Source organism: Moschus berezovskii, chromosome 1 (assembly GCF_049115385.1).
Source record: "Moschus berezovskii isolate FMDL1 chromosome 1, NW_MosBer_1.0, whole genome shotgun sequence".
In the NCBI taxonomy this organism is placed as follows: Eukaryota; Metazoa; Chordata; class Mammalia; order Artiodactyla; family Moschidae; genus Moschus; species Moschus berezovskii.
In genome coordinates, this window is record NC_142460.1 from 160,547,629 (window position 1) to 160,560,293 (window position 12,665).

Below are 12,665 nucleotides of genomic sequence, written 5' to 3' on the forward strand. Positions count from 1 at the left end.
CAATTTTCACTATTAAATAATACAAATTTTTAAATAATTATATAAATGGCATAAAGAAAACTGAGCGCCAAAGAATTGATGCTTTTGAACCGTGTTGCTGGAGAAGACACTTGAGAGTCCCTTGGACTGCAAGGAGATCCAACCAGTCCTTCCTAAAGGAAATCAGCCCTGGGTGTTCATTGGAAGGACTGATGCTGAAGCTGAAGCTCCAGTACTTTGGCCACCTGTTGCGAAGAACTGACTCATCAGAAAAGACCCTGGTGGAGGGCTTTCCTGGTGACTCAGCTGGTAAAGAAACTGCCTGCAATGCAGGAGACCTGTGTTTGATCCCTGGGTTGGGAAGATCCCCGGCAGATGCGAACGGCGACCCACTCCAGGATTCTGGCCTGGAGAATTCCATGGACCTCAGTCCATGGTGTTGCAAAGAGTAGACATGATGAGCAGCTTTCACTTTCACTTGATGCTGGGAAAGACTGAAGGCAGGAGAAGAAGGGGACAACAGAGGATGAGATGGTTGGATGGTATCACAGACTTTATGGACTTGAGATTGAGCAAACTCTAGGAGTTGGTGATGGACAGGGAAGCCTGATGTCCTGCAGTGCATGGGGTCACAAAGGGTCAGAGACGACTGAGTGACTGAACTGAACTGACAAACAGCATAGTGTAATTTCTCCAAACTATAGAGTCAAACAGTGGTAGTCACAGATGGGAATTTCTACATGTATTCAGTTCAGTTCAGTCGCTCAGTCGTGTCCGACTCTTTGCGACCCCATGATTCACAGCACGCCAGGCCTACCTGTCCATCACCAACTCACGGAGTTCACTCAAACTCATGTCCATCGAGTCGGTGATGCCATCCAGCCATCTCATTCTCTGTCGTCCCCGTCTCCTCCCGCCCCCAATCCTTCCCAGCATCAGAGTCTTTTCCAGTGAGTCAACTCGTCGCATGAGGTGGCCAAAGTATTGCAGTTTCAGCTTTAGCATCAGTCCTTCCAATGAACACCCAGGACTGATCTCCTTTAGAATGGACTGGTTGGATCTCCTTGCAGTACAAGGGACTCTCAAGAATCTTCTCCAACACCACAGTTCAAAAGCATCAATTCTTCGGCGGTCAGCTTTCTTCACAGTCCAACTCTCACATCCATACATGACCACGGGAAAAACCATAGCCTTGACTAGACAGACCTTTGTTGGCAAAGTAATGTCTCTGCTTTTTAATATGCTATCCAGGTTGGTCATAACTTTTCTTCCAAGGAGTAAGCGTCTTTTAATTTCATGGCTGCAGTCAGCATCTGCAGTGATTTTGGAGCCAAAAAAAAATAAAGTCTGACACTGTTTCCACTGTTTCCCCATCTATTTCCCATGAAGTGATGGGACCAGATGCCACAATCTTTGTTTTCTGAATGGTGAGCTTCAAGCCAACTTTTTCACTCTCTTTCACTTTCATCAAGAGGCTTTTTAGTTCCTCTTCACTTTCTGCCATAAGGGTGGTGTCATCTGCATATCTGAGGTTATTGATATTTCTCCCGGCAATCTTGATTCCAGCTTGTGCTTCTTCCAGCCCAGCGTTCCTCATGATGTACTCTGCATATAAGTTAAATAAGCAGGGTGACAATATACAACCTTGACGTACTTCTTTTCCTATTTGGAACCAGTCTGTTGTTCCATGTCCAGTTCTAACTGTTGCTTCCTGACCTGCATACAGGTTTCTCAAGAGGCAGGTCAGGTGGTCTGGTATTCACATCTTTTTCAGAATTTTCCACAATTTATTGTGATCCACACAGTCGAAGGCTTTGGCATAGTCAATGAAGGAGAAATAGATGTTTTTCTGGAACTCGCTTGCTTTCTCCATGATCCAGCGGATATATTACATAACACATTTCTTATCGACCACAATTGCATTACTATTTCCATGGCAACATGAGGGATGGAAATGTTAATAATAGACAATCATAAAGAGGGAGTCTTCCAACTTAACTTACTTCCTGACAGAAATGACAAGTTCTGTTCATGGTGGTGCCTGTGAAAGAGCCATCCTTTGTCTTCTTGAAGTTTTAGCCTAACCATGCTTCAATAAAAGGAACATTTTAGCATATTTACTTATATGACTGTAATTTGGTGAAACAATTTTAGAAAACAATTTTGTAATACAGTTTTGACCAATGTTCATAGCCTTATTTCAGTAATTCCATTAGCCTGTATGTAGAAAATAAGTGCAGAGTTGTTTTAAGAGCAAAATATTGGAAAATGTCCTTATAGTCCCATATTTTAGTTCACAGATTAGAGATTACTGTTATTGTTTTTATGTAACTAGTTGTTAAATTTCAACTTACCCTTGTATTTATCACTTTATTTATTTACTATTCCTTCTTACAACCCAGATGTTCCTTCTTGGATCAAAATCCTTTAATGAGAATCTGCTAGTAAACACTTATTTTTCTTTCTTTTTTCCTTTTTTTGGTCAAATATGAAAAGGGAAGTAATGATTCTCTCTGTATACATCATATCTTTTAACCACTCATATTTTCCTTTCATTGACTTTCTGTGCTTCATTTAAGAAAGGAGTAATTTCTTCTGATCTTTCTTTCAATTTATTATTATTTGAATGTAATTAGTCCATCTTTCAACCTTGCATAGAGGGGTGTATCTCATTATGTGGATTATGTCAGAATTGCCTAGAGAGCTAGTTAAGATTAAACAAATAGGAATACACAAGTAGACTCATCGAGGAAGGATACAGCCTGGACCCTTATGTTTTATCAAGTGATTCTGATGCCCACCAAAGTTTGAGAATCACTGCCATTGCGTTTTTATATTTAATTACTGTGGTTTTTCTTTGCCTCAAGTTGTATTCAGTCTTTTTCAAGTTTGTCTGCTCAAGTTTGATAGTCCTTTGTCAGCCTCTTAATTCCTTGTTTTATTCTTGGAATCTATTGGACACAAATACTTTTTATTCTGTATTTAATCATTATTCTATCTGTGGCCTTTGGGAGTATGATTCTATTTTGTTGAACTATTGTTTTTGCTAATTCGTGCTAATGGTGGCTTGTTACCTTAAGTGTTTAGTTTTTTTCATTCTGGACTCATGTTCTTTGGAATGGAATTTTATCTGCAGAGATTAGTCAAGACTTTTTTTAAAAAGAACTTTTCCTCCAGAGTGTATTGGCTTTTGCTCCTGCAGTACTTTCAGGCACTGTCACCAGGAACACTATAAACTTAATTTTTTACTTGAATCTTTAGGGCCACATCGGTCTGTGAATTCAGATCTCAAACTTGATTGAAGACAAGCTTCAGGTTAGAAATGTTTCTTTTTTCTGTTCCATCCTGTGAATGGCCTTTATTCAGCTTTTTGTTTTTATTTTCTACTTTTTTCCACTTAGGTTTTGCAGATCAGGCATCCTGGCTTTGATGCAGGGAAGTGGTGGTCTCTGATCCCTCCTCTTGCCCTGTTTCTGACATTTGGTTTTGCCTGCCTGTGTGGCCCATTGGAAACTAGGATCTAGGCTAATACAGATCAGCCTACACCCTCCAGACAAACTTGGTTCCTGTGCTCACTCACACCTCAAGTCAGGCAGTTTTATTCCTGGCCTCTGAGGTTTCCTTATTTTCCTTTCAGCACAGCTATGTATTATTACATGTATTTTTAAAATTATTTTTAATATTTTACCCAGCATTTTTAGTTGTATTACCCTGGGAGAGGATTCTATGACCATCCACTATGCCATCTTACTGAAAATGGAACCCTCGAATCTCAATTTTATGAGGAATAAAATATTGTATTATTTATAACTATATATTATATATTATTATATATTACACGTATATGTATTAGCCTGGGCCCTAGTTTCCAATGGGCCACGTAGGCAGGAGTCAGGAAGCAAAAAATGTCACAAATAGGGCAAGAGGAGGGATCAGAGATTATTCCCTCTACCAAAGTTAGGATGCCTGATATGCAAAAAAAAAACTGTAAATTTTTTTATAATTATGTGTCTGATTTTAGAAAGAAATTTTACTGATTCAATAGCAGCTGAAAGAGCTTTTTCACTTAAATATGTTCATTTACTTTGGATATTAGCACCTTATGGCATTATTTTATTAACTTTAACTAATGAACATTTTTTTCCTTTTATACTTTTAGGAGGTATTTGAGTTCTATGTTCAAAACAAAAATTCAGTGGACAAGTGGAAAAAACCTTTAGTAATTGATAAACTTAAGGTAAGAAAAATAAGAGAAGCTTAACATTGGAGAATTTATATGCAGGTTATTTTTGAGAACTTAGTTTGTTGTTGCTTCTCTTGTTATATATGTAGAGGATAATTATATCAATTATAACTTTTGTTATATATGTAGGGGATAGTTATTCAAGTATACTTTTTAAAAAGAAATTTAAAAATAGAATTTGTAATATACAAATTAGTTTACATAGTGTGTTGTGTGGATATATAATGAAGACAGCCTCTTGTAGCTATTCAAATTAAAAATACAATCAACACTCTCACTTGAGACTGAATTTGAGGCAGAGTATTTGTCCCACAGGGCTTAATTCAAATTTCATGTTTTCAAATGTTGACATGTTAGAAATTGAAGTGCACCAAATAGTGTATTTGGCATAATTATACTCAAATGGAAGATATTTTATAATAGCTATGATTGAATAAGAAGCACTCAAGTAAGTAAATTTAGTTTTTCAGCCAAATATAAGGAAGCTTTGTGGAAAAGTCATTTCTTTAACCATTGAGAAAATGTTGATTTATAATGAATTAATGACTCTACACGTTGTAGGATACGATAAAATAATTTCATAAGTTTGAAAGGCATAAATACCAATATCTTTTAAAAGTAAACTATTTTAGGTTGTGATAAATTATGGTCACTCTGGCATATTCATCATCTTGACAGGAAATGGCCAAAGCGGAAGGCCTCTGGAACTTGTTTTTGCCAGCTGTAAGCGGTCTCACCCAGGTGGACTATGCCTTGATTGCTGAAGAAACAGGAAAATGCTTTTTTGCTCCAGATGTCTTTAACTGCCAAGCACCAGGTTACAATATTATTTTAAAACATAACTTTCCTCAGATATTTTAAGCAGTGTTTAAAATTTCTCTACTTTTTGACAAGGAAATTTTTCTATACAAAGTCATTGATTTATAAATTTGTAATTTTACTTTTTAGTTACTTTTATTTAAATGTTAAAAAGATGGATCTAATGTTCATTGTATTAAACATCATTTCATTGAGTATTAGTGAATAGAAGTTAACCATCAAAGGGATTGGCATTATAAGGTTTCCAGTTTTCTGACTGGGTATTAAATATATCTATGGTTAGTTAGAATGAATAGAGTTTTTAAAACTTTTGTTAGCCTCACTATCTCTCCATTTACTTGCCCATTCTTTATCAGTTGCCTACTATATGCTAAGTATCATTTTAGGAATTCGGGATAGATCATGAAATAAAATACACAAAGTTTTCTGCCCTCATGGAGCTGACATTCTAATAGAAACAAAAATAAACACCAGATACTTTTTAAAAAGAAATTTAAAAATAGAATTTGTAATAAGTAATAAGATTAAATAAGTACTTTTACAGTAAGTTTGAAGATGAAAAGTTCTTTGGAAGAAAAAAACCCAGCAAGGTAGGGACGTGCTGGAATGCTGAGAGATGGGGAATATGTATTATAATTTATTATTAAGATGAAAGGCACAGGATAGGCCTTATTGAAAAACTGACATTCGGAAAAGACTTAAAGAGGGTGAGAGAGTCAGCCATGCTGAGATCTGGGGGAAGAGTTTTCATAGCATAGAGAATATAAAATACAAAGGCCTTAAAGCATGAATGTGATTGGTGTATTTTAGGAATAATCAAGGAGGTTATCGTGGCAGGGAAAGAAAAGTAGAAGATATCAGAAGGAAAGGGTCTTATATGTTGGGACTTAACAGGCAGATGACAGTTTATACTTGAATGAAATGGACATTTGAGCAGAGGAGTGACAAGATGTCTCTTCAGTTCTTAAAGGATCCCTTTGGCTGCCATGTTGAGAATTAACAAAAAGAGAAGGATATAAGCAGGGAGTCTTGTTGTGATGGTCCTGAGCAATGATAGGGATTTGTTCAGGGAACTAGCAGTGAAAAGAGTGAGAAGTGAAAGATTCTAACTGTATTTTAAAGTCAGAGCCAAGAAGATTTCCTGGTTGGTTTTGGGGTATTAGTGGAAGAGTCAAGGATGCCTTCAAGGACTTTAGCATGAAAAATTGGAAGGATGGGAGGTGGATGGCAGCTGCCAGAGTCAGAACCCCAGCCATACTGCGGTTACTTCAGTTGACTCCTAGCTCTTTTATTTGTTTTTCAATACATCCATTTTATGGAATTCCCTGGTAGGCTAGTGGTGCTTTCAAGTGGTTAGGACTTGAACTTGGACTGCCAAGTTCAATCCCTGGGCAGAGAACTGAGATCCTGCAAGCCACTGGCATGGCAAAACAAAACAAAACTATATTTTAAAGCAAAAAGTTGAGGGGAAACAGGAAGATGGCAGAGGAATAGGATGGGGAGACCACTTTCTCCCCCACAAATTCAGGGAAAGAATATTTGAACGCTGAGTAAATCCCACAAAACAACTCCTGAATGCCAGCAGAGGACATCAGGCACCCAGAAAGGCAGCCCATTGTCTTCGAAAGGAGGTAGGAAATAGTATAAAAGATAAAAAAAGAGACAAAAGAGGGAGGGACAGAGATCAGTCCCAGGAAGGGAGGCTTAAAAAAAAAGATAAGTTTCCAAACACCTGGAAACACTCACTGGCGAGTCTGTGGCGAGCCTTGGAACCTCAGAGGGCAACATAACCGGGAGAAAAAAGAAATAAATAATTAAAACCCACAGACTAAGTGCCCAGAGGCAACTCTCAGCAGAGAAGCAGTGAAACCACCCGCACCCCCCACTAGCAAGCAGGGGCTGGGCAGGGAGGTGTGGGCAGCATTGCTTAGAGTGAGGACCTGGCCTGAATGCCCCGAGGGCAACTGGAGGGCACTAACTGGAGATAGCTAAGCAGACTGTGCGATAGCTACCCCACGAAAAGGCGAGAAGCCCCAACCTAAGACACTGCCAGCCCTGCTCAAAGAACAAAGGACTGAACAGAGCTAGCCAGCTGCGGTCGGCCCAACTCACATCCCCTACCAAGACAGGCAGGGGAGGGTAGCCAGAGCTGGAAGAGGGCAAATGCGGCCCCAGAGAAGCTTCCGATGCCAAGCTGCAGGCAGGCTTCGTTGCTAACCAAGACTTCTTGGGTTCGGGCTGGTCGACATCTGCCTGAGAAGGTGCACCGGCTGTACACCCAGAAAACCGAGCAGGAGGGACCGGGGAAATGATAAGTCACAGCCAACAGGCTCGCCAAACACCTGGTCACCTGAGCTGCTCGGACCAGGGAAGGGCACAAAACGCAGGCCCAACCAAGTCTGCACCTTTGTGGAGTACCCGAGTACCTGAACCTGAGCGGCTCAGACCTGGGAAGTGCATACAACCCAGCGCCGGCCTCTGACAGTTCCCAGCAGAGCAACCTAGAGCCTGAGCAGCATAAACAGGGGAAGCACACATGCTGTGAGCGGGGGCAATCCCAGTATAGCCGAGACACTGTGAGCACTCCCCACAGACACCAGTGATGTTTGTTAGAAGTGTTCCTCCCCTCCAACAGCACGACTGAACAGGTGAGCCTATAAAAGTGTCCACCACTGTCCCTTTGTGTCAGGATGGGAATTAGACACTGAAGAGACCAGCAAACAGAAGAGCTTAAACAGAAGGAACTGCCTTGGAAGTGACAGATGGAGAAGTCTTGAGCCTACTGCAAGAATAAGACTGAAAACCAGAGGCAGAGGCTTAAGTCCAAATCCTGAGAACACCAGAGATCTCCTGTTCAAGGGAACATTAATTGATTGGAGCTCATCAAATGCCTCCATACATACACTGAAACCAGGCACCACCCAACGGTCAACAAGTTTCAGAGAAAGACATACCATGCAAATTCTCCAGTAACACAGGAAACTAGCCCTGAGCTTTAATATACAGGCTGCCCAAAGCCACTCCAAACCCACTGACATCTCAAACTCATTACTGGACACTTCATTGCACTCCAGAGAGAAGAAATCCAGCTCCACCCACCAGAACACCGACACAAGCTTCCCTAACCAGGGCACCTTGACAAGCCACCCATCCAACCCCACACACAGCGAGGAAACTACATAATAAAGAGAACTCCACAAACTGCCAGAAGACGGAAAGGCCACCCCGAGCACAGCAATATAAGCAAGATGAAGAGGCAGAGAAATACCCAGCAAGTAAAGGAACAGGATAAATGCCCACCAACACAAACAAAAGAGGAAGATATAGGGAATCTACCTGATAAAGAATTTCAAATTTTGACAGTGAAAATGATTCAAAATCTTGAAAGCAAAATGGAGTTACAGATAAATAACCTGGAGACAAGGATTCAGAAGATGCAAGGAAGGTTTAATAAGGATTTAGAGGAAATAAAAAAGAGTCAATATACAATGAATAATGCCATAGATGAGATCAGAAACACTCTGGAGGGAACAAACAGTAGAATAATGGAGGCAGAAGACAGGATAAGCGAGCTAGAAGATAGAATTGTAAAAATAAATGAAACAGAGAGGAAAAAAGAAAAACAAAAGAAATGAGGACAATATTAGAGACCTCTGGGACAATGTTAAACGCTCCAACATTGGAATCATAGGAGTCCCAGAAGAAGAAGACAAAAAGAAAGACCATGAGAGAATACTTGAGATACTAGTTGAAAACTTCCCTAAAATGGGGAAGGAAATCATCACCCAAGTCCAAGAAACTCAGAGACTCCCTAACAGGATAAACCCAAGACTAACACTCCAAGACACATATTAATCAAATTAACGAAGATCAAACCCAAAGAACAAATACTAAAAGCAGCAAGGGGAAAGCAACAAATAACACACAAGGGGATTCCCATAAGGATAACAGCTGATCTTTCGACAGAAACTCTTCAGGCCAGGAGGGAATGGCAAGACATACTTAAAGTGATGAAAGAAAATAACCTACAGCCCAGATTACTATACCCAGCAAGGATCTCATTCAAATATGAAGGAGAAATCAAAGCTTTACAGACAAGCAAAAGCTGAGAGAATTCAGCATCACCAAACCAGCTCTCCAACAAATGCTAAAGGATCTTCTCTAGACAGGAAACACAGAAAGGGTGTATAAACTCGAACCCAAAACTATAAAGAAAATGGCAATGGGATCATACTTATCAATAATTACCTTAAACATAAATGGGTTGAATGCCCCAACCAAAAGACAAAGGCTGGCTGAATGGATACAAAAACAAGACCCCCATATATGTTGTCTACAAGAGACGCACCTCAAAATGAGGGACACATACAGACTGAAAGTGAAGGGCTTGAAAAAGATATTCCACACAGAGACCAAAAGAAAGCAGGAGTAGCAATACTCTTTTCAGATAAAATAGACTTTAAAACAAAGGCTGTGAAAAGAGACAAAGAAGGAAACTACATAATGATCAAAGGATCAATCCAAGAAGAAGCTATATCAATTATAAATATTTATGCACCCAACATAGGAGCACCGCAATATGTAAGACAATTACTAACAAGTATGAAAGGGGAAATTAACAACAACGCAGTATAGTGGGAGACTTTAATACCCCACTCACACCTATGGATAAAACAACTAAACAGAAAATTAACAAGGAAACACAAACTTTAAATGATACAATAGACCAGTTAGACTAATAGATCTCTATAGGACATTTCACCCCAAAACAATGAATTTCACCTTTTTCTCCACCACACACGGAACCTTTTCCAGGATAGATCACATCCTGGGCCATTAATCTAGCTTTGGTAAATTCAAAACAATTGAAATCATCCCATGCATCTTTTCTGACCACAGTGCAGTAAGATTAGATCTCAATTACGGGAGAAAAACTATTAAAAATGCCAACATATGAAGGCTGAATAACACGCTGCTGAATAATGAACAAATCATGGAAGAAATCAAAAGAGAAATCAAAATATGCATAGAAATGAATGAAAATGAAAACCGAACAACCCAAAACCTCTGGGGCACTGTAAAAGTAGTGCTAAGGGGAGGTTCATATAGGCATAACTCAAGAAACAAGAAAAAAGTCAACTAAATAACCTAACTCTACACCTAAAGCAACTAGAAAAGGAAGAAATGAAGAACCCCAGGGTTAGTAGAAGGAAAGAAATCGTAAAAATTAGGGCAGAAATAAATGCAAAAGAAACAAAAGAGACCATAGCAAAAATCAACAAAGCCAAAAGCTTGTTCTTTGAGAGGGTAAATAAAATTGAAAAACCACTAGCCAGACTTATCAAGAAACAAAGGGAGAAGAACCAAATCAATAAAATTAGAAATGAAAATGGAGAGATCACAACTGACAACACAAAAATACAAAGGATCATTAGAGAATACTATCAGCAATTATATGGCAATAAAATGGACAACTTGGAAGAAATGGACAAATTCTTAGAAAAGTACAACTTTCCAAAACTGAACCAGGAAGAAATAGAAAATCTTAACAGACCCATCACAAGCACGGAACTAGAAGCTGTAATCAGAAATCTTCCAGCAAACAAAAGCCCAGGTCCAGACGGCTTCACAGCTGAATTCTACCAAAAATTTAGAGAAGAGCTAACACCTGTTCTACTCAAACTCTTCCGGAAAATCGCTGAGGAAGGTAAACTTCCAAATTCATTCTATGAGGCCACCATCACCCTAATCCCAAACTTGGTAAAGATCCCACAAAAAAAGAAAATTACAGGCCAATATCACTGATGAACATAGGTGCAAAAATCCTTAACAAAATTCTAGCAATCAGAATCCAAGAACACGTTAAGAAAATCATACATCATGACCAAGTGGGCTTTATCCCAGAAATGCAAGGATTCTTCAGTATCCGCAAATCAATCAATGTAATACACCACATTAACAAACTGAAAAATGAAAATCATATGATTATCTCAATAGATGCAGAGAAAGCCTTCGACAAAATTCAATTTCCATTTATGATAAAAACCCTCCGGAAGGTGAGAATAGAAGGAACATACCTCAACATAATAAAAGCTGTATATGACAAACCCACAGCAAACATTATCCTCAATGGTGAAAAACTGAAAGCATTTCCCCTAAAGTCAGGAACAAGACAAGGGTGCCCACTCTCACCACTACTGTTCAACATAGTTCTGGAAGTTTTGGCCACAGCAGTCAGAGCAGAAAAAGACATAAAAGGAATCCAAATTGGAAAAGAAGAAGTAGAACTTTCACTGTTCGCTGATGACATGATCCTCTACACAGAAAACCCTAAAGACTCTACCAAAAATCTGCTAGAGCTAATATGAATACTGTTGCAAGATATAAAATCAACACACAGAAATCCCTTGCATTCCTATACACTAATAGTGAGAAAATAGAGAAATGAAGGAAACTATTCCATTCACTGTTGCAAAGAAAAGAATAAAATACTTAAGAATATATCTACCTAAAGAAACAAAAGACCTATACATAGAAAATTATAAAACACTGGTGAAAGTAATCAAAGAGGACACTAATAGATGGAGAAATATACTGTGTTCGTGGATTGGAAGGATAAATATTGTGAAAATGAGTATACTACCCAAAGTAATTTATACATTCAATACAATCCCTATCAAGCTACCAACGATATTTTTCACAGACCTGGAACAAATAATCTCACAATTTGTATGAAAATACAGAAGAACCTCAAATAGCCAAAGCAATCTTGAGGAAGAAGAATGGAACTGGGGGAATCAACCTGCTGGACTTCAGGCTCTACTACAAAGCCATAGTCATCAAGACAGTATGGTACTGGCATAAAGACAGAAATATGGATCAATGAAACAGAAAGACCAGAGATAAATCCACGCACCTATGGACACCTTATCTTCGACAAAGGAGTCAAGAATATAAAATGGAGAAAAGACAGTATCTTTAACAAGTGGGAAACCACTTGTAAAAGAATGAAACTAGAACACTTCTTAACACCATGCACAAAAATAAACTCAAAATGGTTTGAAGATCTAAACATAAGACCAGAAACTATAAAACTCCTAAAGGAGAACATAGGCAAAACACTCTCTGACATAAATCACAGCAGGATCCTCCATGACCCACCTCCCAGAATAGTGGAAATAAAAGCAAAAATAAACAAATGGGACCTAATTAAAATTAAAAGCTTCTGCACAGCAAAGGAAACTATAAGCAAGGTGAAAAGACAGCCTTCAGAATGGGAGAAAATAATAGCAAATGAAACAACTGACAAAGAATTAATCTCAAAAATATACAAGCAACTCCTGCAGCTCAATTCCAGAAAAATAAACGACCCAATCAAAAAATGGGCCAAAGAACTAAACAGACATTTCTCCAAAGAAGACATAAAGATGGCTAACAAACACATGAAAAAATGCTCATCATCCCTCATAATCAGAGAAATGCAAATCAAAACCACAATGAGATGCCATTTCACACCAGTCAGAATGGCTTCTATCCAAAAGTCTATATGCAATAAATGCTGGAGAGGGTGTGGAGAAAAGGGAACCCTCTTACACTGTTGGTGGGAATGCAAACTAGTACAGCT

General features: G+C 38.8%; 1 protein-coding gene across 1 annotated transcript in view; it reads left to right on the top strand.

The window, feature by feature from the left end:
• The window catches only part of ACAD11 (acyl-CoA dehydrogenase family member 11), a 123,257-nt gene that overhangs the window by 63,240 nt on the left and 47,352 nt on the right, over nucleotides 1-12,665 (top strand). Inside the window, exons 10-11 of the mRNA XM_055413627.2 lie at nucleotides 4,139-4,216; nucleotides 4,901-5,039. Coding sequence (XP_055269602.1) covers nucleotides 4,139-4,216; nucleotides 4,901-5,039 — 217 coding nt within the window. The remainder of the gene's footprint in view (nucleotides 1-4,138; nucleotides 4,217-4,900; nucleotides 5,040-12,665) is intronic.